Raw genomic sequence first — 27,846 nt, 5'->3', positions numbered from 1 at the left:
TCGCGGGGCTGGGGCCGCGGCGCGCGGCTCCCTCCCTCGGCAGCCCCTTGGCGGTCACCGGCGGGGTTAGGCCGCCTCGTCAGCGAGCCGGGCGCGCCCGCCCCTCCTCTCCCCCGCCCCGCCGCCGCTCGGGCTCGCCCCCCCCGGCCACCATGAGCGGTAAGGACGGGCCCGCTTCGCCGGTGGGAAGGGGTGGGGTGGGGGGTTGAGGGGCGCGCTGCCGCCCAGGCACACGCAGACGACGGCGCCCGCCCGCTCGGAGGGGCCAGAGGCGGCCCCGCCCCACGCCGGGCCGGGCCCCGCCGGGCCGGGCCTCGCCTCGCCGCGCCGGGGGGACCTGCCGGGGGAGGGACCCGGGGGAGGGGGAAGGCCTCGGGGGAGGGACCCGGCGGACGGGACGGGACGGGCTGGGAGAGGAGGAGGGGGCGGCGGGAGGGGGTGATTGGGGGGCAGGCCCCGGTAATGGGGGGGGGGGGCGGTGTGAGGGAGGATCCCGGGGGATCGGGCGCGGAGAGGAGGGTTTTTGCGGAGGGAGGGTGTAGGCCGCGGGGGGGGGCGGCTGTGAGAGCGGGGACCGGGGGGCGGGGGCGCTTCCCCCCCCCCCCCCCGAGGAAGGCGCCTTGCGGGGGCGGATGCGGGCGGGGGGGGGGGGAAGCCGTGGGGTGGGGGCCCTGTGGGGGGTGGGGGCCGGGGGGAAGGTGTGACCTGCTGGGGGTGTTTCGGGGCGGGGGAGTCCACGGAAGCGAAACTGGGGGGCTGGGGGGACCCCGGTGGGGGTGTGGGTAGGAGTGGGGGGCGTAGGCCCCAGGTCCGAGGAGGGGGGGGGAAGTTGCCAAGGGAGGATGTGGAGGCTCCTGAGCGGTGGGAAAAGAGGGACTAGGGGGGAGCAGGGATTTGGGGAGAGCAGGGACCCCGGTGGGGTCACAGGGAGCGAGGATGGGGGAGTCCCGGCCAGGGGATCCCTGGGGAGTCCCGTGGGTTGGATTCGCGGCAGGGAATCCCGTGGGCAGGGCAGGGAGACGGCCTCCGGGGTGGATCCTGGAGGGCCGGGGCAGGAGGTGTGCTCCCCGGCCAACGGGGAAGGCAAAGGGGAGGCCGGGGGAGGACCTCGGGGGGGGCCAGGGAGTGTCCCGAGCGGGTGGGGAGGAGCTGGGGCCTGGAGCTGGGCCGGGTCCTCCTCTGCTTGTCCCGCTGCCAGCTCCCCTTTGGCAGCTCCCTCCGGTTCCCAGCCCCTTCGCGCCAGCACCCGGGCAGCACACGGTCCCCCCAGGAGTCCCTGCCAGCGTGCCGTCCCCCCGTCTCTGCTATCCCCCCCCGCCCCCCCGTCATCACCCCTTTCTTCCCAGCCCTCCTGCCTGTGACTCCCCGTGTCTCCTCGAACTCCTCGTCCCCCTCTCCTGCCCAGAAATGTTTTTAACTCCCGCTGTCATTTCCCGCCTGCGCAGACCAAGAGAGTCCCGAGGAGATGGCGACAGTGAAGCCCGAGAAGGGCGAAGGAGATGCCAGCAGTAACAGCAGCGCAGGCGGTGGGGAGGGCCAGGTGAGTGCAGGGAGGGAAGAACAGCCCCAGGCCGGCGGCCTCCTGGCTCCGCTTGCCCTGGAGAACTCGCCGTCCCTGTAGCAAAGTCCAGGGCCAGGCCGAGGTGTTTGTTTGGCCCAGCCGAGCGTTACGGTGGCTCCTCTCCCCGGGGAGAGGAAGAGAAGGGTGAGTGCGCGCCGGGGGGATCGTCAACGCTGCCAAATGCCCTGCCGGAGCACCGACCCGCAGCGCCCATGGCTTCCCCTCCTCCCCCGGCTCTGCACGGTGCCCTCAAAAACACGACAGTTCCCCTGCTTCCAGTAAACACCACAGCCCCGACTGGCCCTTCTCCAGCTCGGGACGCCCAGAAACGACTGTACTTCCCTGAGTTTTTCTCCTGCGGGGAGATTCCCTCGCTTTGGGGTGAAGGAGACGTCTCTCCTTGCCTTTTACATGCAGACTCCCTCCCCTTTCCTCCCTCCCAGAGGGTTTTTCCCTTTGGGTTCAGTCTGTCCCAGCCTGACAGCCCTGTGTCTGGCAGTTGTATTTTTCCGGCTGTGGGTGGGTTTTCTCAGGAAGGAGTGTTTATCTTTTCCAAGTATGCTCCTCCCTGCTTTCTCTTCCCCCCCCCCCTCCTTTTTTTTTTTTTTTTTTTTTTATTTTTGGCCTGCCTACCGGGCCGCCTCCCATTTCCTTAACTCCTCCTCTCCTTCCCAGGAATCGCAGCCTTCCCCACTGGCTCTGCTGGCAGCTACCTGCAGCAGGATTGAGTCTCCCAACGAGAACTCCAACAGCTCCCAGGGCCAACAAGGCGGGAGCGGCGAGCTGGACCTGACGGCTGCCGCCGCTCAGATCGCCCAGTCTGCCAATGGCTGGCAAATCATTTCCGCCGGCTCCAGCACGCCCACAGCCTCCAAGGAACAGGGCAGCAACGGCAGCAATGGTGGAGATGCCTCCAAAAGCCGGCCCGTGAGCGCGGGGCAGTATGTGGTCACGACCGCTTCCAACATACAGAACCAGCAGGTGCTCACGGGCCTGCCGGGAGTTATCCCGAATATCCAGTACCAGGTCATTCCCCAGTTCCAAACCATCGATGGGCAACAGCTCCAGTTTGCTACCACCCCTGCCCAAGTCAACGTGCAGCAGGATGCCTCTGGTCAGCTCCAGATCATCCCCGGCACGAACCAGCAGATCATAACGAGCCGAGCAGGGACGAGTAACCTCATCGCCATGCCAAATCTGCTGCAGCAGGCTGTCCCCATCCAGGGCGTGGGCTTAACCAACAACACCCTCTCAGGGCAAACCCAGTACGTGGCCAACGTCCCCGTGGCTCTGAACGGCAATATCACCTTGCTGCCCGTCAACAGCGTGGCCGCCAGCCTGGCTCCCACCTCTCAGACGGTCACGTTGAGCAGCTCCGGCTCTCCAGACAGCAGCTCTCAGCCGGCCACCTCGGGTGCTGCCATCAGTTCCACCAATACAGCCACGTCTCACGCTAGTTCTGGCGCTTTTTTTACCAACGCCAACAGCTATTCCACCACCACCACCACCAGTAACATGGGCATCATGAATTTTTCCACCAGCGCCACGGTGGGAACCAACGTCCAGGCGCAGACGCCCCAGAGGGTCAGCAGCGTCCAGAGCTCAGACTCTCTGCAGAGCCAAGTTTCTGGGGTGGCTTTGCAGCCGGGCCAGCAGAAAGAGGGGGATCAGGGTCAGCAATCGCAGCAGCAGCAGATCCTGATCCAGCCGCAGCTAGTCCAAGGAGGGCAGACCATCCAAGCCCTCCAGACCACCCCGCTCTCTGGCCAGACCTTTGCCACTCAAGCCATCTCCCAAGACGCCTTGCAGAACCTGCAGCTCCAAGCTGTCCCCAATTCGGGGCCCATCATTATCCGAACGCCCACGGTGGGTCCCAACGGGCAGGTGAGCTGGCAGACCATCCAGCTCCAAAACCTTCAAGTTCAAAACCCCCAGGCCCAGACAATCACCTTGGCCCCCATGCAGGGAGTGTCGCTGGGGCAGACGGGCAGCACCAGCACCACGCTCACCCCCATCGCCTCCCTCCCCAGCGGCACTGTTACGGTCAACGCTGCCCAGCTCTCCTCTGTGCCAGGCCTCCAGACTATTAACCTCAGTGCCTTGGGAGCGTCTGGGATCCAGGTGCATCAGCTGCAAGGGTTGCCGTTGGCCATAGCAAACACTGCCGGTGAGTTGTTGTTTTGTTTTGGGTTTGTGTTTTGTTTTTTTTTTTGTCTCGGTTTTTTTCTGTAGCCGGGCAGAGGAAATCGAAGGCGAAACGATGTCGCCCGGCTGCATGCAGCTGGCTCCGTGCGCCGTCTGGATTCTGTGGGGTTCGGGGTGCTGGCAGGGCTGGGGCTGGGGGTGACTGATGCCAAACCGAGTTGGCAAGCAGGCTGGCGCTTGTGCTAGCCCTGGGAAGGAAGTATTAAGCCTTTGCTGATTGCCAGAAGACACTGAAACTCATTTTGGGTAGTTTCTGATCTAATTAACTCTCGGGCGGCTGATTGCATGAAAAGAAACAGAGGAGGTGTCTGTGAGCGGCGAAGGAGGGAGAGGCGTGGGGAGAAGGGGGACGCCGTGTGCGGCACTAAGGGCAAAGCGTGGTTGTGTGCGAGGCTGTTGTTCTGCCCCGATGGCCGCCCCGGGGGTCTTGGGTCGGTGTTGGGGCGTGGAGTTGAGCCCAGCTCATCTCCTCGGCTGTGGGAGCCCACAGAAAGTCACAGCTTTATAAAATTCAGGAATAACTTAAATCCCCCTGCCCTCCCCGTAGAAAACAAACAAACAAAAAAGCCCTGGGGAATTTCCTTGTAGGGGCGGAAGAACGGGCTCTTTAAGTGTATATTTAGCCTAAAGTTGGGTGCTGGTGTGGGACGCCGTGATCTCATCCTGCCCGAGTCGGCCCCGCTTTCACGGCTGGTGCAGAGCTCCCTGCTTGGTTCCCCCGGATCAGCCCCGTCCTCTCCCAAAAGCTCCCACCAGCTGGGGGGGGGGGGGTGTGGACACGGGGTACGAGCTTCCCCTTGGAAATGCCGTGCCTGCCTGTACAAGAGGGCCATAAGAAATCGGTGCCGAAAAGGAGCTCTGCTTGCTTTTCCAGTGTTTTTTCTAATTTTTTTCTTTTTTTTTTTTTTTGTTCTGGCTCCAGCTAAAAAGGCAGTTGCTAGATTTAGTCACAGCTGAGAGGCAGCAAAAAAATGTTGCTCAATCCAACTCGTGCTTCCTTCTCGCGAGAGGAGGCGGCTGCTCTCCCGGAGTTGTTTTGCAGCAGTATTTTGGGCTGTTGCTACAGCAGCTTGGCTTACAGGCGGCCGCGGGTTTATTACAGACCACGCCGCAGTCGGGATTAGCCTGATCCTTGGATTTCCCCGGGCGGAGAGACCTGCTTGTGCTAGAGCACGGTTGGTTTTTTGCACCCACAGGGGAGCACGCCACCTCTTATAGGTGGAAACGCGGATGGCGGAGGGGTCTCTTTCGTCTTTGCCTGCCGGGGTTAGGGGGGATCCCCTCGCCCTGCAGCATGGCCGGGTCGCTTGCGTCGAGGCGTGCGTTGTTTGGAGAAACAACGCGTGGGGGACTCCGAGTTCCTGTATTTGTGCCTGGCTCTGCCCTCGGAGGTGGGGCAGGGAGGAACGCTCCAGAGACCACCCATCCACCGCCCTCACGCTGGGGAGCTGCTGCTGCTGCCTCCTCCTCCTTTTTTTTTTTTTTTTTTTTTTTTTTAGCTCAGCAGCATATTTAGCTCTTGATCCACGGTGACGGATTCACCATCCGACGCTGGCGGCTGCACCAAGAACCGCGGCCGAGGGCCTCGCTCTTCCTTAGCTCGGAGGATGTGACACGACACTTTGATGTTGTTACGTTTGAAAAAAACAGAGCAGGGTTCAGGTTTCAAAGGGCTTGTGGGGACCCACTGAGACCCCAGCTCGATGGGACCTTAAGTTAGGTTCCTAGGATGAGATCGCAGGGACAGAAAGCTTCCTGGCACCGATCCGTTCACACGATTTGCATGGTTTAACTCCAGGCTGGAGGAGTTTTTCTCTAGCTGGGTCTGTCAGATGTGGCGATGGGTCCCTTTGTCCCTCTGTCACCTGCGAACAGCCCCTCTCCGGTGGGTGCCGAGCCCCTCCGGACCTTGCATGGGGTGCGTCGTCTCTGTCCGCACCAGAGCTTCATAGCTGAGCCATCCTCTGCCGCGCTGGGGGGCTGCGGGTGCAGGTCCCTCCCGGTCTGAGCTCTCCGATGGCAATTTAAGGGAGTGGTTTGTGACCAACTCTGCCTGTTCAAATTGTTGAACATTTTCCACGGGGAGCCTCTCCTTCAGCCGCCGGCAGCTCTGCGAGCACGCACCACGCGCAGTGGAACTTTCTGTGCTCGCTTTCTGCTCGAGGCTGTATTGGGAGGCGTTTTGTTTTTTGGTTTTTTTTTTTTGTAGCAGAAAAAGCTCCTCTGCTTCTGAGGGAGGTGAATGGAAAATAAAACCTCACCCAGGTTTGCTTGGGAGAGGAGGTTGGCAGCTGCTCTTCCCGGCCCCTTGGGTTTTGCCACGTGTTACGGTGTGGTGGGGAGAAGGGGGTGCTTGGGGGTGCGTGGTGAGGGGTTTCGGTAGCTGAGTGTTCACCCCAGCTGCCTCCCGGGCTTGCAGCCACCGCGTTTCCTACCACTTCCCTGCAAATCTGCTGTAGCTGAGCTTTGAAGAGCTCAGCTCGGCTTCCTTCAGGGTTGACAGCTGCTCCAGTGTCCCGGCTTGGTCGCTGCTGGGCTGCGGGAAGCTCACGTCTCCTCCCCTGAACCCCGCTCCAGCCAATGGACAGGGGGGGCTCCTCCGGGCTGTTGCTTTCAGCCCCTGGTGAAGATTTCTGCCCCACTGATGAGATTTCTGCTTTTCGGTTTCTTTTCTGCAAAGCGGGGAGGGGTAAGATTCTTGTGGAGAAAATGACACCTGAAAAGGTCTTTAAAAATCGGATTTTTTTGCTCCTGGGTGTGAGGCGGAGCCCGCCGCGCTGTGCAAACTTAACTCAGCTTGTGTTTGTATTAATTAGGTGATGGCATCCTGCTTGGTCTGCAGGCTGCCGCCTCTTCCTCCTCCTCGGCGGTAGATGGGCTGTGAGTTAGCCCCGGTGGCAGAGACATGAGAAGGTCTGTGAGCGTAATGGGTTGGTATGTGGGCAAACAGGCCTCGCAGGCGGCTCTGCTGCGAGGGGAAGGCAGCCACGGAGCTAGGGAGGGGATTTCCTCAGCTGGCGTTGCACCAAAAAACCCGTGTGTGGTTTTGGGTGCCACCACTCCCCACGCAAGTGGGCAGCAGGACTGCCTCCAGGATGAAGGAAAGAGGGTTTGGGTGCTCTGCTGCGGGTGTACTAGTGCAAAGGTGGGTGTTACAGCACTCGGACAACTCGGTGGGGTCTTCACCCCAGGGAGCAGCGTCACCCAACTGTCACCCCAGCGCTGGCCTGCTCGGGGAGGGGACATCCCGCACGAGAACCCCTCGCGCGGAGGCTTTGTGGGAAGCGGGGTGGGGGCGATTTCGAGAAGTTTGCGATGCCGGGGTTTCTCTTCCCCTTTTGACTGAGCTTTAGGAAGCAGGAGAGGGACTTTTTTGGTTTGGGGTTTTTTTTATTATTTTGTTTTTGTTTGTTCAACTCCGCATCTGTACGGTTTTGCCAGCAAAGCGGCTCTGCCCCACGTACCTGTCCCTGGCAGAGTCCTGCTGCTCAGGGCTCCGTGCCTCGGAGATAAAGAGCCCTGCCTGGCTGAGGTATGTGCTGGGTAAACAGGCGTCCGCCCGTGGCTTCCCATTAGGCCAGCGCTGGAGTTAAACCTCTCGTCCGAGGCCCTTGTTTTGTGCAAAACAGCCACTGAGCGCTAAAGGATGTTTTATTCCAGGGGAGGACGGAGCTGGGAGGGTGCCGGGGGCACTGGTGGGACTGGGGAGATGCGCCAGCCCCCAGCAATGCCCCTGCCCGGGGGTGTTCTGGCAGGACAAGCTCTCTTTTGGGGCTCCTGTCCATCATTTGGACGGAGTCTTGTGGTCGAATGGAGTAGTGGGACGTAGCAAGGACATCCTTCTGCAAGAGGAAAAAAAAAAAGCCTTCGTGGGGAAAGTAACCCTTTGAAATCTGTTTACCAAATGCATCCCCAGCTCTCTGCTGCGACTTTGTTCTTCCAGGGCTCTTCCCAGCCGTCAGAGCACTGACACAAAGACCTGATTGTCTCCTATTTTCTGTTTTTAAGGGAAGCTTTGTAGCAGGGCCTTGATGAGACATCCACATGGCATCGTCTGCAGAGGGGAGGGGAAAATCGGAATCAATCTCAGGCCAGCAAGCCCTGACAGGATCTCTCCTTAACGTGCTGTAATTGTTTGTTTCATTACGCCCATGACATCACGTCAGAAAATAATTATATTGTGAAATTTCCTTCTCTAAACTCTAGCTGGGCTGGACTTTAAATACCCTCCTGGCTTCTTTGGCTGACCTCTCTCCTTGCTGTAAGGAAGAGGGCGGTTTGCTGAAGAAATTACACAAATCCTCAGAGATCCCGGGGTCTGCTCGGGAGAAGGGGGCAAGCCCGACACGGGTCCCGTGGTCTGGCCACGCAGCTTCATCCCAGCGAGGCTGTATCCCACACAAACCTGCTGTGGGTCTGGGGCTCCATGTGACAGCCCTGCTCCTCCTCCTCTTCCTCCTCCAGGCCGAGACTTGGCCGCCCTGGGAATGGGAGCGGGTTGGCAGCTGGTCGGACTGGTTGGGTGCTGCACGCCCCGTGACTCCTCATGGAAGAGTTTCCTTGCCCGGCTCCGGACCGTCTCGCCGGGCCGTAATCTTTCCCTTCCTTTTATCTGCGCTGACCTCAGCCCCGCCGCCTCCTCCTTGCCGAGGAGCGTGGTCTTTATCGCTCCTTCGCAGGAGCTGGATCCTGGGCCCCAGGAGTAGGGATGGTTTCAGCGTGGCCCCTTTCCAGAGCGTCGGCGCTGGTTCCTGCTTTGGAGATGCTCACGCCATCCGGCCGTCTCCCCATCCCAGCGCAGGACGTCTAGGTTAGATGCCGTGAGTGATACGGGCACAAGTTCCCCCTCTCTGCAGAGGTTAAAAACACGAGCTTTGAGGCTCAGGAAAAGCATGATGCCCTTGACTGCGGGGGACAAGAGGAATCCAGAGGCTCAGGTGCGGTGAGAGATGCCCGTGGGGATTTCCCCGGCTCCTGGGTGTGCTTTGGGCTGGGCTCAGGCTACAGCCCTCCTCCTTGGTGGTCACAGGCATCGCCCTTCCCAGTCTCAGCTGGGCATTTTCCTCCTTCTGTTCTCCTCACGCGTCATCAGGGACTCAGCTTTTTAATTACTCTGATTGCTTTTTTTGCTGTGGTTTGGTAGGACCTGCCTGTGCTACGGGGTGAAGGTGCTTTGCCGGCCGAGGACTGCCGGTTGCTGGTGGTCTGGTTTGCCCCAGCAGGGCCACCCCAGTGAAGGCTTTGGCAGGACTAGAGGCTTCATCCCGTTTTTGCAGCAATCCAGACTGGAATTAAAAGGGCGAAGGAGATCTGCGTTTCAGTTTGCGGCGCCACAGAGGTATTTAGCAAGTCCCGGGAGGGCTCAGGGATCTTGCAAATCAGACAAGGTGACTTCCTAGCTCACCTCTGCGCGTCATGGGGCTGGACGGACGCAGCTCCGTCTCCCCTTGCAGCCCACCTCGCTCTTGACCCGATAGCTCCGTCCCTATTTATTCCTTCTCCAAAGGAAGTGTAATTTATTGTGACGCACAGAAACCTCCAACAATTAAAGGATATCGCAGAGCTTGCTGTGTGGCTTTTCAAGTCATTAAACTCCAGATTAAAATACAATTACTCGATGTGCTGCAGTCCGACTTCAAAACTGCACCATCTTACGCAGCCGGGCACCGTGTGTTCTCCGCTCCACTGTCCATAACTCCAAAGAATTACTGAGCGAGAGCTTGGCTAATTTACATGAATGACTTCCTACTGCAGATTAACTCATTTTGCAAATTAGTGAGGAAATCAAACGAGATAAAAACCAAGGGGACTGCGTTACAAAACCTACTTTGTTCTTTTCTGTAGCAAGTGCAGCTTAATTGTCTTTGATCTGTCTGGAGTAGAGCGTGATGGTGTGTTTTGGGGAGAGCAGCGAGCACTGGCGAGGCGACACTGCTCGCTGCCACCCTGGGCTTTCAGACTGCCAAAAAAAAAAAAAAAGAGGAGGAAATGGGGAGAAATTGAGTTGTGAGCTAGAAAGGTTTGATTTTGGGGAGGATTTTTCAGGTGTCTGTCATCTGCCGAGAGGTTTGGGGAGCCCCCGGTGCTACGTGCCACTGGTTTTTTGCTCTTTCTTTTCACCTTAAAAACTTCCTCTTGCCTCTCTTTCACTGACATCGGTTTGTTGTGCGTGCCCCGCTCTGCGTGGTGACGACTTACCCCCCTCTTCCTCTCCTGCCTCTGCAGACTTGCAGCTGCCAATGTTGCAGAGTTTGCACAAGAAACCATGTTGGGTTGGTTGTTTTTTTCCCCCCAGATCCTCCCTAAAAATGAACATCGAACCTGTTTCCCCTCTCCTGAGGTCAGCTGGGGTGGATCTAAAAACGCGCCTCTAGGTCAGCTGGGGTGGATCTAAAAACGCGCCTCTCTTCTATCCGCAGGGCATTTCTCACTTCGCTTTAGTTTGCTAAATAAAACTACTAAACCGAAGCATTTTTCCTCCGACAAGCAGTTCGAAGACAAGAAACACCTTGTCTCGAGAGAAGTCGCCAGCCAAGGCTCGGCTACTTTTAATGTGAGACCACCAAACGACTACCCCTTTTTTCGGGGCGGGGGCGGCGTCTCGGAGGTCAGTACCCCCCGTCCCGTGCTGATGGAGAGCAAAGGCAGGTCGGTCAGCTCCTGCCCGTCGCCTGTCTTTGCAGGCAAGTCCCTCCCAGGGTTTTCCAAGGATTAAATCCCCTCCTTGCTCTGCTATTAATATACTTTTTTTCAGGATTTCAATGACCTAAGCGTGGACCGGGGGCTTGGCAGCCTTCATGAAAGCTTTAGTCTTAGAAGTAATCTATATTAGTGGAGATAATAAACGTAAATTATCCAGCTGGTTTCTCTCCGCCAAGCTTTCTCCTGAAACTGCAATATTCTGGAGACTTCAGCGCGTCCTGATATGTGAAGAATGAAGCGTGTATGTACAAGATCTGTCTTCTCTTGCCATAATTTATTTATACCTTAATTAGATGTGAGCCATAGATTACCAGAAGGAGGATTTGGGCTTTTTCCCCCTCCATGCGACATGCCAACAGACTATAAAACGCTGTGTAGGCTTTTGCATGTTTGAAGATTGAAGCTGTTCCAAGACATCAGGGCTGGATTCTCCCCCTCCAAAGCATATTTTGGGGAAAGCGTGCGTGTGTGTCTTCTCCTTCCTTTTTATACCAGCTCTCCCCGGACAGCACATACGCGACAGGGAAATCTCTAATCTGTTCCCGTAACGCAAGCTGTCATCGTTGGCTTATAAAGCTTAAAAAGAAAAACCCTCCCTGGTTCCCTCCGTGCTGGTTTTAGACTGTAAACATGTGTTGCAAGAGCTGGGGGGGGCACTGAAAAGGTTTTATCCTAAAATTGCTAAACTTTGCTGGGAGCACAGGAGTGTTGCCCATGAGGTATGGCAGGGCCCCGGCCAAGATTTCCGAGCGGGACTCAAAATTGTGTCCCCTTTGGAGGGACACCCAGTTTCCTTCCTCCTGACCTGGCCTGGTCGCTGTCACTTGATGGCCACCAATATTCCTCTGCGCCTTGGTGTCCCGGTGTGAGGACAGGCACAACCGCCGCCGTTGTTATTAATGCTACCACTGCGCAGGAACCCTATCGTGGGGCTGGACTGGTTGGTCACGGGTGTTATTTGCAGCATTTCGGCCGAGTGTTTCCTCGGAGGGGACCATCCGCGGGGTTATATGGTCTTCAGGGCCGTCACCGTCCTTTAACTCGCGATGTTGGGGTCCGGACATGTGAGCACAGCTGTAACGCGGACAACACCCCAGCTCCTGCTTAGACAGCGGCGTGTGCCCCGTACCCCTACGGACGCACCGGCCCTGGCATGACCTAAGTAGAGACGGGGTGAGCAGATGAGTCAGGGTTCATTTCCTTAATTGCAACTTTTCTCTCCTGGTTCTTGCTTTGATGCTCTAAGTGTCTCGATGGCAAAGGGCTTGCCCAGCACCGCCTTCTCCCAGGAAATCTGGACCCCTGCGGACTTGGGGGGCAGAGCAGCCACCCCTAATTTCAAGCTTCCCTGTTCATGTGCTCCTGCCTGGGAGAACGAAGCTCCTGTTGATGCCGCCATGACCTGGAGAAGTGAAATCAAAGCTGGAGGAAGCCCAGACGTGGAGCACGGCCCGGTCGCGCACATGAATCCCCCACCGACTACGTGGATCGTCAGCAATGCCACCGCAGAGCTGTCTGGCGTCGTGGCCGTGCGCTGGCCGGTGCCCCGGGTAGCCAGGAATCTATTTCTGGTGGGTTTTTGTCCTTTCCTGAGCTCGGGCCCTGCCCCGGCTCCTGTGCTGAGCTTTGCCAGGGCACCACTGACACCTGCTGGTAACAGCAAAGCCGTGGGGCCGAGGAAGGCTGCCCGCTGCCAGAAACTCTTCGTCATTCCCCCCTCGCTGTCTCCGGGTTGTGAAACCCTCCCGGCCGCAGGAAGAGAGCCCAGCGTGTGGCTCAGGGACGTTTTGGGCTGGCCTAAGTCTGAAGTTTATCCTTCTTCAGCGCCGGCACCTCTCCTGCAGATGCTTGGTGTGCTGCCTCCTGCCTGGAAGCTGTTATGTGGAAAACCCGGGGTTTTTTTATAGCAAACTTCACCGTTTTGATGAAGATACTTGCTGTGCTGGCCTCCTGCGGTACCACCGCCAGTGGCAGCATCTCGGTCCCCGTGCTGGGGAGGTGGCCTTCGTTCCTGCAGCCCCGTCGCGATGCTGCTCTGAAGGACACCGGCAGCAGGACCGCAGGCTGGTTTGTTTTGGTTGTTTTGGGGAATGCTGACTTTGGAAACGGCAACTCTGTGACATTTGCGCTCCATATTTAAGAAGCAGCTTCCAGGGAAGAGGAGATGGAGCGAATGAAGCAGCACCCCCCAGGGCACCACGACACCCCTCGCGTCCCGACGTCCCCGTCGGCCGGGCTGGCTGGCACACTCCTTCGCCTTGACTCATCCTCGCCGGAGCCAGACGGACAGTTGGTGATAAACAGCATCAGGAAAACCCCCAGACGAGTGGTTTTTTGGGGAAGACTCGCCCTGCCCCAGCTTCATTTCCCAGCAGTGGGAGAGTGGCAGAGCTCAGCACCGTTTGCTCTTGGGGACGAGGACGTGCGTGTTCACGCCCGCGTGTGGTTCAGTCTCAAACACCACCGCGTTCAGGCAGTGATCTCAACCCTGGCCGCCTCCTCACGAGGAAGTTGGTGGGGAAAAAGGTGAATTTTGGGCTCGAATCCCAGCCCGTAGCCAGCCAAGGATGCCACTGCCCATCCGGCGGAAGCGTCTCGGCTCTAAATCTGCCGTTAGACCTATTGGCATATGTTAATTGCAGCTGAAAAGAGATTACTCAGCCTGCCGTCTCTGCGCCCGCTCCGGCTTTTCAGCACGAAAATAATCAAGCAGCGGAGCTTGAAGGGAAATAAAACACTTGTGAAGTGTAGATGGGGTTATTGGAGAAGCAATTAGATGACAGCATAAGCGTAGAGCAATAAAATGGCAATGAAAACCGATAGGCTTAAAAACTTCCTACCCCTGAACCCCCCCGTTACGAATGGTTTATGTTTGTCTGCATTTGGGAGCTCGTCAGCACTACCCTGCGGTTCCTATGGCTTTTATAATTGGGAATTGCTCCTCAAGAGAGAGGGAGGGACTGCGCTCCGTGAGCAGCACCAGATGATTTTTCAACTTTATATAGATATATCTATCCCTTTCTGTAATTGCAGTAATTAACCAGTAAGCGCGTGCCGATAATATCTTCGCTGATGGATGCTGCTGAAGACTACGGTCTTCCAGCCTGTTTTATTTATCGCTGCTTTTTTTTTTTTTTTTTTTTTTTTTTTTTTTTTTGCAATGGGGGGTTGGTTTGGCAGGAGGATTTGCATCTGCTCTGTAGATTTGCTCCTGGATTGTTGTTTTCATCAGGTTTTAAGCTGGAGAGGTGTTTGAAAAGGGAAAACTGCCCCTTTCAGCCCCAAAAACAAGGTGGGGGGGAAAGGGACCTAGGTGCGGTTGGTAGCAGGGTGTGATTCGGAGAAGCCTGGGTTTCCCTCGGCGATGTTTTGACGCTTGTTTTATCGCTGACACCGATGCAAGCCGGCCGGCGCTGCTCGGTTTACATTTTTGCTCTGTTTTCTGCGCTAGGTTAGCTGAAATAGCTGAAATAGTTGGCAGGTGGCTGGAGTAACGTAGGGGAGGGCTGTTTTTCCGGAGAGACGCGGCTCTTACTTCTCCTCTGGATGCAAATCGGAGGGTGTGGAGCAAAATGTGGGGACCCCTCGCTGTGCTGGGGGCTGTGGAGGGCAGGGAGAGCCCCAGGGCTCTGGGTTAAGCTCCGCGTGGGATTGCCATGGCTCAAAAACACAGGAGCCTGTGGAAAGCCGAGGGAGAAGGCTGGAATTAATAACTTCCTTCAGCTCAATCAAGCCGAGACCTTCCCGGCTTTGCGGCCGCCGTGGGGAAAGGCCGGGGAAAGCCCCTCTCGCTTCCCTCCTGCTGCTCGGAGCTTTGCTGCTGGAGAACCTGCGGTAACCTCTTGTCTTTTCTTCCAGGCGACCACGGTGCTCAGCTGGGTCTTCACGGCACGAGTGGAGACGGGCTGGGAGACGAGAACGCGGCTGTGGAGGAAGGAGAGACCAGCCCGGACCCGCAGCCTCAGCAAGGACGGAAAGTGCGGAGGGAAGCATGTACCTGCCCCTACTGCAAAGACAGCGAGGGAAGGTAAGGCTGCTCCGCTGCGGATCCGGCAATGCCGGGCTGCCCGAGCGACCTCTGAACCCCCAGGAGCAGGCTGAAACCCCAAAAGTGCCTTGTTTCACCCCATTCTCCCTCCTTCCGATCAGCTGGAGCTTTCAGGGTTGTTTAAACTCTTTCCCTCCGCCTCTTTCAGGAGCTCTGGGGATCCAGGTAAAAAAAAACAACACATCTGCCACATCCCGGGCTGCGGGAAGGTGTACGGTAAAACCTCTCACCTGCGGGCTCACCTGCGGTGGCACACCGGGGAGCGGCCCTTCATCTGCACCTGGATCCTCTGTGGAAAGCGTTTCACCCGGAGCGACGAGCTGCAGCGACACAAGCGCACGCACACAGGTAGGACTCGGGGCGCTGCTTCCCTCGGCGTCCATCGCCTTCTCGGTGGCCTTGGTGGCGGGGAAGAAGCGACCCGGCCTCAGCCTGACCGCCCCCCTCCCTCCCTTTATCCAGGGGAGAAGAAATTCGCCTGCCCGGAGTGTCCCAAACGCTTCATGCGGAGCGACCACCTCTCCAAGCACATCAAGACCCACCAGAACAAGAAGGGAGGCACGGCCAACAACATGGCCATGAACGTCTCCGCCATCCCCATGGACACGGGGGCCTCGGCGGAGGGGAACGGCGGGGCCACCCCCTCGGCCCTCATCGCCACCAACATGGTGGCCATGGAAGCCATCTGCCCCGAGGGCATCGCCCGTTTGGCCAGCGGCAGCATCAACGTGATGCAAGTGGCCGACCTTCAGTCCATCAACATCAGCGGCAACGGGTTCTGAGGGCGAAGCGTGACGCGGGCACCGGCGGTGTGACACGGCGACGCCGGGCGGCGCGGGGGCCGAGAGGCGAGCGGAGACGGAGCCGGGAGTTATTTTCACCGCGAGGGCGACGTCCCTCGTCACCCTCCAGCACTAAAGCCCAGCTCCTCTCACCCGGGATTGCAGCCCTCCAACCTCCGGGGCCCGGTGACCACACACGAAGGCCAGAGTTATATATATATTTTTTAATTTCGGCTTGACCTTATTATTATTATTTTCCCCCACCCTTCCCTTCTGTTCCGTTCCCTCCCTCCCCGAGATCCGTCTGCCCCTCCATAGCTAGCCTTCGATGCCATCATGCCTTGGTAAAAATATATGATCGTTGAAATACTTTTTAGCAAAAACAAAACGGGGAAAAAAAAGCAAAATGAAAAAAAAAAAACCACCACAAAACAAAAAAAAAGGAAAAAAAAAAGGAAAAAAGATTCTATATTATTATTATATATATAAAAATATAAAATGTGTTCGTTTGAGAGAGGAGAGATTTTGCTGCGACCATGGCTTGGTCTCTTTGATGCCTTATCTTGGAACAGGTTGACCCTCTGGGGCAGCGGGACAGCGCCCGAGCTGTCCTTCAGCCCTTCTCTTACATTTTACATTGTAACTTTAAAAGAAAAAAGGAAAAAAAAAAATGAAAAAAAAAATAACCACCCTAACCGCCCCCCCCCCCCGTCTTTTTTTGTACGCTTTGCTTTTAGGTTGTTCTTTAATTTCTTTGTAATTATTTGGGTGAGGTTTTGCTTTGGTTCCCCCTCCCCTTTGTAAAAACATCTGCCCTCTCCCTTCCCTCCCCTGGATTTTTTGATCTTTTATTTTCCAGCCATCTTCTTTTACGAAGATCCTTTTCCTTCGGCTTTTCTAATCCTCGCTCCGGCGGGCTGAGCGGTGACTCTACGCGTGGAATCGATTCGTAAAGGGTTTCGTGCAGGTTCACTCGAGGCTTATTTAGCAGAGGGTCTGGGACCCGGTGTGTTGGGGTACGGTGGGGGCCGGCTCCGGACCTCCTCCTCGGGGAAAAATGTCTTAGGTTTTGGGGGTTTTTTTAATTATTTTTTTTTTTTTTGGCTGCCGTTGGTCGTTAAGAATAATAATCGTCCTAAAAAATTCAGCGCCTCTGGAGCCGGTCAGCGGGAAGACAGAACTTTTCCATCCCCGGAGAGAGGTCCTGGCGTCGAGGGGGGGACACGGGGGACGTGGAACCCCCCCACCCCGGTCAGGCCGTCACCGCACGGGTTTTGCCATGATGCTGCTGGAGACGGCTCCTTGTGCTTCCTCCTAAAAAACCAAAAAAAAAAAAACAACCCCCGAAAAAGCATGGGAAATTGGGGAGAAAAACCCTTTTGGTTTTCCAATACCCGGCTTTTCGGCTTTTCCCACCCGGGGAGGACCGGGACGGCTCAATCCTCTTCCGTTCTTCCTCCCACACCCTCCTCTTCCTGCTCCAGTCCAGACAGCATCTGCCCTTTCCCCTCCGGCTGTAAACAGGCAGGGGCTCCCCTGCCCGCCGCAGGAAGGAGCCGAGGGGGGGCCCAGCGCCGTCCCCCCGATAGCGGGAGGGGGAATTTCATCTCAGGGTGACGCAGGGCGGCTTTATTTCATCCCCAAACCGAGGCAGCGGTGGGACGTGGATCCCAATCAACCCCTCGAAAGCCGTTCGGTGAAATCTCTTGTTTGTTTTCCAAGCAGAAATTTTTGGGGCGAGATGAGCACGAAACGGGGGGCTGAGCCGGAAAACTGAGCAGAACAGGCGACGTCGGTTGTAGGAACAACCCTGCGACGTGAAAACCAGCGCCCGTTCCCAGGGCGTTGAGCTGGCGTTAGCGGTTCGGAGAGGCGGCTGCCGGCATCCCCCTCCCGCGGGGTCGCACTCCCCGGATTATCCCCTTTGTACACGGGGCGGGGGGTGTGGAAAAAGCCGGCGCAGAGGCCAGAAGCCCCCGATTTCGCTCGTCGATCTCAGATCCATGAATCCCACCTTCCAACAGCGTCTTCCTCCCTCCCCACCCGAAGAGGAGGGGTTCTACTGTATCGTTTTTCTAGAAGTTTGGGGGGGGGGGTGTCTATTCCCCCCCCACCCTCAGCCTGAGAATAACCAGGAAACTTCCCGGGATGTGGGGAGCGGCGATGCCCACCCTGGGCTGCCCCGGGACGGGGGGGGCTTCGGCAGAGCCGGGAACACCGCGAGGGAGATGGCGGCTCGGGGCTGGGGTTCCCAAAATCGCTCCGGTGGGCTGGAAAAACCCCTCTGGAGAGGAATTAAAGCAGCTGGGGCACCCCCAGACCCCCCCACTGCTCCCGGCAGCCCAAATTTTCTACCGACCCCCTCCCCGAGCTCATCCACGCTCGGAGGCTTCCGACGGCGGGGTGGGCTCGCTCGGAGCCGGGGAAACCCCCCGAAATCACACCAGGGACACCCCCCCCCCCATCAGTGACAAAACCCAGCCAAACTGTGAAGGGCGAAGGTGTTTTTACCTTGATTTTGTGTTTTTTGGGTTTTTTTTTGTTTTTTTGGGTTTTTTTTAATAAAAAAGGAAAAAAAAAGCTCCGCAGGGAGGGAGGCGGCGAGCGTGGCGATTCCTCCAGCCGAACTTCCCGCTTTCTCTCTCTCTCTCTCTCTCTCTCTCGATATATATTTTTGCATTTGTATATTTTTATATAGGAAACTTTAAGCATTTGTATTTTAATAATCTGTGAAGCACTATGAGTTCCCCAGCGCGTCGTGTCCGTCTCCTCCCCCCCCTCGATACTGGAAGCTACAGAAAATTGGTAGAAAATAGGAATTTTTTTTTTTTTTTAATTTAATTGTTGATTCTTTTTCCCCCCTAACCCCATAACGTGGGTGTCCCCGAGACCCCCCCCGCCCTGCGCCAAGCAGGATTCAAGTGCCAAACCCCGGCCCCGAAACCTCGCTGAGGGGACGGGCTTTGCCGCAGGGTTTTGGGGTGCGTGTCGTGTGTGTCCCCCCCCGGTGACATTCCCCGTCAGCCCTAATGGAGCTTAATTTTCCTATGGAAACGCGGCCAGGAAGGAGGGGGGGGGGGGCTCTCCCCTGTGTTTTTGGGGAGGTCCGGAGGATTTTGGGGGATGGGGGGGGCAGCTGGACCCGTCGTCCCTGTTTCAGCTCTGCGGCACCAGGTCCCCTACCCTCAGGGCCCCCCCAAAACACCCCCAGCGCCCCCCCCCCCCCCAAAACACCCCCCAGCCATCCCCGGGTGAGGGGGGGACGACACAAAAACGTGCCTTGATACGGGGGGTGACAGGTTGGGGACAAGCCCCCGCTCCCCCCCCCACCTCCCCCAGACTTTTATATCCCCCCCCCCAGGGACTTGGGGGGGTCAGGGTTGTCCCCAAGGCTTCCCCCACCTCCCAGCTTTAATCCACCGTCACCCCTTAACTTTGGGGGCGCCTGGGCCGGTTGTCTATGCAGCGGGGGGGGGAACGGGGGGGTCCCGCGGGGTCCGGCCCCTCCACACTGGCAATAATTCTCCCTGTCAAGACTGTTTGATCTTGTCATGTCTGTGCTATATATTAATTTTTTGGGGGGGGGGGTTTGTTTTTTTAAGAATCCGGTGGCCGATGTAATAACACCCCAAAACACGTTTTTTGGGGAGCTTTTTTTTTTTGTTTTGTTTTGGGGTTTTTTTTTGGGGGGGGTGTTGGTTTTTGGTTTTTTTTGTTTTTTTTTTTTTTCCCAAAGTGCTATTTTTTTGTACAAAAGGATTTAGATTAAAATGTTAGTTTTTTGGGGCTCCTTTGTAAACGGGGATGACGATTTCTTTTTGTAATAAACACGAGTCGCTGGCGTTGTCTGGAAATCTGCGGGGGGTTCGACTGGGGGGAGCACGGCGGGGGGGCGACGGAATTCAGCCCTGAGTGGGGAAACTGAGGCACGGCACCAAGCGGGCGTGCGCGGCTTGGCGGGGGGAAACTGAGGCAGGGAGCTCAATTTGGGGGGGGGGGACGGCCGTGCCTTGGGGGTGTCAGGGCTGGCTCCCACCCAGGGCACCCCGTCCCTCTCTCCTCCCCGTTATGGGGGCAGCACCTTCCTCCTCCTCCTCCTCCTCCTCCTCTTCCTCCTCCCCGGGCCCGCTCTTCTCTTCCCACCGGCCCCCGCACGCATCCTGCCAACTCCTTCCCCGCGGCCGGAGGCACCCATGGGGCTGGCGCCGGGGCTGCCAGGTGGGTGCTGGGGACCCCCCCACCCTGGGGTGCCGGGGAGGGCATGGGGGGGTTATTTTGGGGGGGCTGGGAGCCATCACCACCATGTGTGTGTCCCCCCCCTTTCTCCAGGTCCCCACAACCTCAGCTGCGTCTCCTACAAGCACCCCAGCGTGCGGGGGGGGTTGGGGGGCGCGGGGGGGGGCAGGGCCGGTACCGTCCGCTGCCCCCCCGGCCAGTGCTGCATCGGTATCTGGAACCAGAGCCACGCACTGGTGCAGGGTGAGACACCCCCGCACCCCCCCACGGGTGGATCCTGACACGGGGGGGGGGGGGGGAAGGGGCCTGATCCTGCCCTGGGGGGTGTCGGGTGGTAGGATGGGGGGCCTGATCCTGCCTTCAGGGGCAGGGTTGGGGGTTTTTTTGGGGGGGGGGGGGTGCTGGGAAGCCGGGACGCCTGGGTCCCTTCCCAGCTGCTGCGCTTGACCTTGGCCTTGAGAAGTAGCTCCGGCGGCGTGGGGATGGAGCGGGACTGCGGGGGGGGCCTGGGGAGGGGGGGCCCAAGGAAGGGGGGGTCCTGGGGAGGGGGTTCCCGGGGATGGGGGGGCTCAAGAAAGGGGGGGTCCCCAGGAAGGGGGGGGTCCTGGGGAGGGGAGGTTGCTGGGAGGGAGGTCCTGGGGATGGGGGGGCTCAAGGAAGGCGGTTCCCAGGGAGGAGGGTTCCTGGGGAGGGGGGGTCCCAGCCTGGGCCCCTGCCCCATCCCAGGCCTCGGGGTCCCCTGGGCAGCACCCTGGGGTGCCCCGGTGACGGCGATGGTGTCCCCAGGCTGCTGGGGGGGCGGGGGGGCCGCCTGCCCCTCTCCCACCTGCGCCCCCAGTCCCGCGGGCCCCCCCGGCGGCTCCGTCTTCGTCTGCCTCTGCCGCGGCCACCTCTGCAACCGCAACGGCACCGGGACGGCCCCGGGGCTGGGGGGTACTGGGGGCACCGGGGGGGCCATGGGGGGGGCTGGGGACACGTGGGGGACCCATGGGGGGACCCTGAGACCTTCAGGGGACACAGGGGGCTGGGGGAGCCGGGGGGGACCCCGGGGGGGGGGGGGGGGCTGGGGAACCCATGGCGGGGACCTGGGACCTATAGGGGACGTATATGGGGCTGGGGGGCCATGGGGGGGACCTGGGACCTATAGGGGACCTATATGGGGCTGGGGGACCCCTGGGGGGGGGGTTCTGGGACCCATGGAGAGCTGGGGAACCCATGGGGTCCCCAAAAAAGGGGACGAGCCCACCCTGGACATCGGGGTCCCTGGTGGGTGGGGGGGCTCTGTGACACCGCAGCCTCTGTCCCCAGGGCCCAGTCGCTTGGGGTCCGCGGGGACCCTCTGGCTGTGGGGTGCCGGTCCCCCCCTCCTCCTCCTCCTCCTCGCCTGCCTGGCGGTCCTCGGTAGGGACGGGGACACGGGGACCCCCAGGCCACCCCTTGCCCCCCTGTGTCCCCGGGTGTCCCCAAATGCCACATCCCCGGTGTGCGGGTCTTCTGGGGTGGTGGGGGGTCCCCAAGTGCCGTGTCACCCTGTCGCTGGGGCAGGGGGGGCCCAGGGAGCCCTGGGTGGGGTGTCCCCAGTGTTCCCAGCACGCAGGAGCCCCTGGATGTGGGGAGCCCACGGTGCTGTGGCCCCCGTGGCCCCAGGGTGGGGGGTGACAGGGGGTCCCTGGTGTCCCCAGGTCCTGTGTCCCTGATTACGGGGGTCCCCGGGTGGGGGGTCCCTGCGTGGGGTGCCCCTCCGTGTCCCTGTGTCCCACGTGTCCCCACACCAGGGCTGCGACGGGCGAGGGCCCACACAGGGCGGCCCCCCCAGGGGTCCCAGGGGATCGGGGTCCCCCCAGAGCCCCCCAGCCTGGACCTGCCTGCGCTGCGCTTCCTGCAGGTGCGGGGCACCCACGGGGCAGGAGACACCCATGGGTGCCTGGGGTTGGGGACCCTGGGGGGGGCAACACCCATGGGTGCCTGGGGATCCTGGGGTGTGGGTGTCTGGGGCAGGGGACACCCATGGGTGCCTGGGGTTGGGGACCCTGGGGGGGGCGACACTCATGGGTGCCTGGGGATCCCTGGGTGTGGGGAGTCTGGGGCAGGGGAACCCCAGGGCGGGGAACACCCGTGGGTGCCTGGGGCTGGGGATCCCTGGGTGTGGGGTGTCTGGGTCAGGGGGACACCCATGGGTGCTTGAGGCTGGGGATCCCTGGCCATGGGAACGCTCAGGAATGGGGGCACCCATGGGTGCCCAGCACTGAGGGTACAGCCTTGGCCTTCCTGGGGCTGGCACCACCCACGGGTGCCCAGAGGCTGGGTGTCACCCATCCCCGTACGGCATCCCCATCACCCAGAGGAGACACCCGGGGTGCGCGACTATGAGCACCCACGGGTGCCGCGGACGCCGGCAGGTGCTGCAGGCGGGACGCTTCTCGGCGGTGTGGCGGGGCACCCTGCAGCAGCGGCCGGTGGCCATCAAGGCCTTCGTGGCCGGTGCGGCCGGGCGCTTTGCGGCGGAGCGTGCGGTGCACGGGCTGCCCCTGATGGAGCACGAGAACGTGGCCCGGCTGCTGGGCACACGGGGGGCCGGGCCCTGCGCCCGCGGGGGGCTCCTGGTGCTCCAGCTCTACCCCGCCGTGAGTGGGGGACGCGGGGTGCTGGGGGCGGGAGGGATGCCGGGGAGGGTGGGCGTGGGTGGGCGCGGGTGGGTGTGGGCCGCTGGGGGTGCACGTGGGGGTGCACACGGGTGTGCACGGGCTGCTGAGGGGTGCGCGTGGGGGTGCACAGGCTGCTTGGGGTGCACACGGGCTGCTGGGGGTGCACATGGGGGCGCACATGGGGGTGCACGGGCTGCTCGGGGTGCACACGGGCTGCTGGGGGTGCACGTGGGGGTGCACGGGCTGCTGAGGGGTGCGTGTGGGGGTGCACAGGCTGCTGGGGGGTGCACATGGGGGTGCACAGGCTGCTTGGGGTGTGCACAGGCTGCTGGGGGTGCATGGGGGGGGGCACGGGCTGCTTAGGGTGCAATGGGTGCAGATGAGCGTGCACACATGGGCTGCTTGGGGCGCACATGGGTGTGCGCGGGCTGCTGGGGGTGCACGTGGGTTGTTCACGGTGCACACGGGTGTGCAGGGGCTGCTTGGGGTGTGCACACGGGTGCGCACGGGCAGCTGGGGCTGTGCACGGGATGCTGGAGGCTGCTCACGGGTGGTTCAGGGTGCACACGGGTGTGCGCGGGCTGCTGGGGGGGGTCAGGCACGTGTACGAGACGCTGGGGGTGCGCACGGGTGTGCAGGGGCTCCTGGGGGTGCTTGTGCATGCAGGAGGGTTGCTGTGAGTGTGCACACCGGTGCGCACGGGCTGCTCGTGTTGCACGCGCACATGCCCGGGCTGCTCACGCCACGGCCGTGCACACGCTGGGTGCCGCTGCAAGAGCTGGGGGGGGGGGCAGCCGGCTTCGTGCACGGGGGTGGGGGGGAGCTGCCCCGTGTCCCCACACGTGTCCCCACGCGTGTCCCCACGCGTGTCCCCAGGGCTCCCTGCGGCACTTCCTGGGGCAGCACGTGGGGACGTGGGCCGGCAGCGTGCGCCTGGCGCTCTCCCTCGCCCGCGGCCTGGCCTTCCTGCACCAGGAGCTCTGGCGCGACGGTGAGTGCGGCCACTCCTGCACCGAGCTCGCCCAGTCTCTGCGGGGGTGTCACACCGTCACCCCCACCCCCCCAGGCCTGTACAAGCCCAGCGTGGTGCACCGGGACCTGAGCAGCCAGAACGTGCTGGTGCGGGAGGACGGGACCTGCGCCATCGGGGACTTCGGGCTGGCGCTGGCGCTGCCACCGCGCACCCAGGCTGGCACCGGCGCCCGCCACGCCGTGCCCATCCGCAAGGTGCCGGGGACGGGGGGGCGGGACCCCCTCATGCTGCTGGCAGCGGGGTGCGGGTGCGAGCCCAACCCTGGTGTGAGCCAAACCCTCGTGCGCGCGCGAGGGCGGCTGTAGCGCGAGGAGGAGGACCGGCGCGTGTGCGAGCACGGCCCTAGCGCGAGCTGAGCCCTGGTGCACGCACGGCCCCGGGGCGGGGTGGGACCTGGCGCACGCGCACGTGCGGCCCTGGCACGAGCCTTACCCTAGCGCACGTGCGAACGTGGCCCCGGTGCGAGCCCTATCCTGGCACGTGTGCAAGCACGGCCCTGGTGCAAGCCTTACCCTTGCACGCATTCACGCGCGGCCCCGATGCGAGCTTCACCCCTAGCGCGCGTGCGAGCACGGCCCTGGTGTAAGGTGTCACCTGGTGCACGCGAGGCCCTGGTGCCCTCGGGGCCTCGCCGTGCCGCATGCCGTGCGAGCGTGCGGGTGGGCGCAGGCGGGCACCCAGCGGTACCTGGCACCCGAAATCCTGGACGAGAGCCTGGACCTGCGCGCGTGGGGCCGGGCGCTGCGGCAGGCGGACGTCTACGCCCTGGCGCTGCTCCTCTGGGAGATCCTCTCGCGCTGCCAGGCCCTCAGCCCCGGTGAGCACCCATGGGTGCCCCCTCGTTCCCCTGGGACACACCCCCACCCCCCAATCCCCGCTCACACTCACCCCCCCGCACACACTCGTGCCGCAGGAGCACCCGTGCCGGCGTTCCGGCTGGCGTACGAGGCGGAGCTGGGTGCCAGCCCCACGGGTGCTGAGCTCCGGCGCTTGGCCGTGGAGGAGCGGCGACGGCCGCTCATCCCCCCCGCCTGGCACCGTGCCCCCCAGGTCAGCCCTGTGAGCACCCATGGGTGCCGATGAGGGGGGTGGGGGGGTGGTGAGGGGATGCCCAAGGGTGCCCCAGGGTGCCCATGGGGGGGTCACTGTCTGGGTGCCCAGGGGTGTCTGGGGGTGTCCAGGGGGTTTTGGGGGTGCTCAGGGGTGTGTGGGGTGCCCATGGGGGGGGGTCACTGTCTGGGTGCCCAGGGGTGGCCGGGGGGGGGTGGCCTGCCCAGGGGGTCCCTAACCGGGTGCCCAGGGGTTTTGGGGGGACCCAGGGGTGTGGGGGTGCCCATGCCCGGGGGGGTCCCTGCCCAGAGGGTCCCAGGGTGCCCCTGCCGGGGGGGGGGGGTGTCCCTACCCAGGGGTGCCCCGGGGGGTCCCTGCCCCAGTCCCCAGGGAAGCTGGGGGTGCCCCTGCCCGGGGGGGGTGCGGGGGTGCCCCTGTTTGGGGGCGTCACATCCAGGGGATCCCGACCCGACGGGGGGTGGGGGGTGTCCCCGCTTGGGGGTTCCCCTACCCGGGGGGGGGGGCGTGGGTGTGTGTGGACGCCTCCCCCCCGGGGGGTCCCTTCCAGGGCTTCCCCCCACCCGGGGGGGTCCCTGCTGAGGCCGGGGGTGGGGGTGTCCCGCAGCCCGGGGGGGCTCTGCCGGAGCTGCTGGAGGATTGCTGGGACCCCGACCCCGAGGCCCGGCTCTCGGCCGAGCGGGTGCTCCAGCGGCTGCAGCGTCTGGCTGCCGCCCCCGCCCCGGCCCTGCCCGCCGGCCCCCCCGGCCCCCCCGCTGCCCGGGCCGGGCCCCCCGCAGATGAGCGAGAGGTGGGTGCGGAGGGAAACTGAGGCACGGGGGGAAGGGGGGGGCTTAGGGGGGTTTTGGGGGGGTGGGGGAATCCTGGCGTCCCGGCTCGCTGCTCCTGACCCGCCCCCCCCCCCCCCAGCAATGGCCCCGGTGTCCCGGTCCCGCCCCTCCCCCCGCCCCGGGGAGGGCCCCGGTGTCCGGCCCCTCCCCCCCCTCCTGCGGGCGGGGCCGCGGCCGGAGCGGAGGCGGCAGGTGGGAACGGCCCCCCCGAACCCCCCCGAACCCCCCTGTGCCCCCCCGAACCGCCCTGTGCCCCCCTGCACCCCCCCGAACCCCCCTGCGCCCCCCTGCGCCCCCCCGACCCCCCCTGTGCCCCCCTGCGCCCCCCCGAACCCCCCTGCACCCCCCTGTGCCCCCCCGAACCGCCCTGTGCCCCCCTGCACCCCCCCGAACCCCCCTGCGCCCCCCTGCGCCCCCCGACCCCCCCTGTGCCCCCCTGCGCCCCCCCGAACCCCCCTGCACCCCCCTGTGCCCCCCCGAACCCCCCCTGTGCCCCCCTGCACCCCCCCGAACCCCCCTGCACCCCCCTGAGACCCTGCACCCCCCCCGCACCCCCCTGTGCCCCCCTGTACCCCCTTGTACCCCCCCGCACCCCCCGTGTACCCCCCCGCCCCCCCACCCCCCTAAATCCCAACACCCCCCGCAGCCCCCCACCCCCCAAGCTCTGACCCCCAGTGACCCCTGCACCCCCTGCCCCCCCAAGGCCAAACTCCCCCCCCGCCCCCCCAAACTCCCCCCTGCCCCCCAAACCCCCCCTGCACCCCGCAGCGTTGCCCCCCCCCCCCAAGCTGCTGTGACTCAGTTTCCCCTCGGACGCAGCGGAGGGGGGGACACAGAGTTGGGGGGGGCCCCGGGACCCCTCCTGGGGTTTTGGGGGGCCCCCCACTCATCCCGTGTGTGTCGTCCCCCCCAGAGCCCGGAGCTGTCACCCACCATGTGGGACCCTGGTGCAGGTAAGGGGGGGGACACCCCCAAAGTGTGTGTGTGGGGGGGCTGCCTCGACCCCCCGCCTGCCCTCCCTGGGGCAATGGGGGGGTTGGGGTCCCCCCCTTCAATTTTCTCTTTTCTCCCCCCCCCCTCCCCAGGGCAGCCGCCCCCCCCCCAACCCCGTGTACCCCCCAAATCCCACATACCCCCCCCAGCCCCCCCCCCCCCAAACCCTGCGTACCCCCCCGCCCCCGGGGTACCCCCAAACCCGCTGGGGGGGCCCGGGCAGCCCCCGTACCCCCCTGGGCTCCCCCCGTACCCCCCTGGGCCGCCCCCGTGCCCGATGGGACCCCCGGGGTGCCCCCCCCTGCAGCCCCCCCACCCCGGGGTGCCCCCCCCGTACCCCCCCGGGCTGGACAAGAAGGCGGCGAAGAAGCTGAAGAAGCGGATGAAGAAGGCTCAGAAGCAGCACAGGGTAAGGGGGGGGACACACATTGGGGGGGGGGACAGTCACCCCCGGCCCCCCCGTGCTCACGGCCGTCCTGTCCCCCTGCAGCGCTCTTCGTCCTCCTCCTCCTCCTCCTCCAGCAGCGACTCTGACTGAGGCCACCGCCCCGCGCCCGTGTCCTGCCGTGGCCACCCGGGACCCCCTGGGACCCCCTGGGACCCCCCCCCATGTGCCCACAACCGCCCCAGCCCACCCGTGTCCTGCTGGGTGCTGTGACCATCCACGGCCAGACGTGACCACCTGGGATCGCCTGTGTCCTCCCGTGGCCAACCGTGTGCCTGGGACCACCCGGGACCACGCGTGTCCACGCGTGTCCACCCGTGTCCTCCTGGGACGTCCCGTGTCCACCCATGACCACCTGTGACCACCTGAGACCTCCTGGGACCTCCTGTGTCCACCCATGACCACCTGTGACCACGTGTGACCACCCATGACCACCCGTGTCCTCCTGGGACCTCCCGTGTCCACCTATGACCACCCATGACCACCCGTGTCCACCTGAGATCTCCTGTGTCCACCCATGACCACATGCGACCACCCATGACCACCCATGTCCTCCTGAGATCTCCTTGTTGACCCATGACCACGTGTGACCACCTGAGATCTCCCGTGTCCACCCATGACCACGTGCGACCACCCGTGTCCTCCTGAGATCTCCTGCGTCCACCCATGACCACCTGTGACCACGTGTGACCACCCAAGACCTCCTGTGTCCACCCATGACCATGTTTGACCACCCATGACCACCTATGACCACCCGTGTCCTCCTGGGACCTCCTGTGTCCACCCGTGACCACCCGTGTCCATCCGTGACCACCCACGTTCACCCGTGTCCTCCTGAGACCTCCCATGTCCGCCCATGACCACGTTTGACCACCCGTGACCACCTGTGACCACGTGTGACCTCCCGTGTACCCCCGTGCCCTCGTGCCCATGGGGTCCCCCCGTGTCCCCTCCCCCCATGGTCCTGGGGGGGGCACCCCTGGGTGCTGGGGGGGGGGCAGGGGGGGTTGCTGGGTGCTGGGGTTCCCCCGCTGCCCCCCAATAAAGCCCTGGACACCCCGCGTGTCAGCGTCTCCTTTGCACGGGGGGGGTTCGGGGGGGTCGGGGGGGGCTGTGAACCCCCATCAGCCCCATGGGGGGGAGGGGCTGCTCCTTTGCCCCCCAACCTGCCCCCCCATTACCTGCTGCCCCCCCCTGCCCCTCCTGCCCCCGGCTGCCCCCATGGCCCCCCTCACCCCCCACTGCCCCCCACTGCCCCCCTCACCCCCCACCGCCCCCCCCGTCCCCCCCGCCCCCCA

At 62.3% G+C, this 27,846-nt stretch overlaps 2 protein-coding genes across 3 annotated transcripts; both read left to right on the top strand.

Annotated features, from left to right (window-relative positions):
• Positions 1 to 19,140, top strand: SP1 (Sp1 transcription factor). Of its 2 annotated transcripts, none has more exons than XM_054806924.1 (6): positions 1 to 159; positions 1,446 to 1,540; positions 2,237 to 3,728; positions 14,327 to 14,495; positions 14,665 to 14,864; positions 14,979 to 19,140. In XM_054806924.1, exons 1-6 carry the CDS (start codon positions 153 to 155, stop codon positions 15,296 to 15,298), a joined length of 2,283 nt encoding a protein of 760 aa, XP_054662899.1. In that variant the 5' UTR covers positions 1 to 152; the 3' UTR covers positions 15,299 to 19,140. The 2 variants fall into 2 exon arrangements, with proteins under 2 accessions (XP_054662899.1, XP_054662900.1); XM_054806925.1 differs by having other exon boundaries at positions 121 to 159; positions 1,347 to 1,540.
• A 28-nt stretch (positions 19,141 to 19,168) lies between these two features.
• Positions 19,169 to 27,605, top strand: AMHR2 (anti-Mullerian hormone receptor type 2). The gene is made up of 14 exons (XM_054806926.1): positions 19,169 to 19,516; positions 19,628 to 19,777; positions 20,261 to 20,467; positions 20,843 to 20,935; positions 21,217 to 21,419; positions 21,934 to 22,158; positions 23,056 to 23,170; positions 23,246 to 23,406; positions 23,882 to 24,029; positions 24,126 to 24,262; positions 24,888 to 25,070; positions 26,024 to 26,063; positions 26,411 to 26,512; positions 26,594 to 27,605. Exons 1-14 carry the CDS (start codon positions 19,492 to 19,494, stop codon positions 26,635 to 26,637), a joined length of 1,833 nt encoding a protein of 610 aa, XP_054662901.1. The 5' UTR covers positions 19,169 to 19,491; the 3' UTR covers positions 26,638 to 27,605.
• The last annotated feature ends 241 nt before the right edge of the window (positions 27,606 to 27,846 follow it).

The sequence above is a fragment of the Grus americana genome, chromosome 31, assembly GCF_028858705.1.
Source record: "Grus americana isolate bGruAme1 chromosome 31, bGruAme1.mat, whole genome shotgun sequence".
In the NCBI taxonomy this organism is placed as follows: Eukaryota; Metazoa; Chordata; class Aves; order Gruiformes; family Gruidae; genus Grus; species Grus americana.
This window is presented reverse-complemented; position numbering and strand designations above follow the sequence as displayed.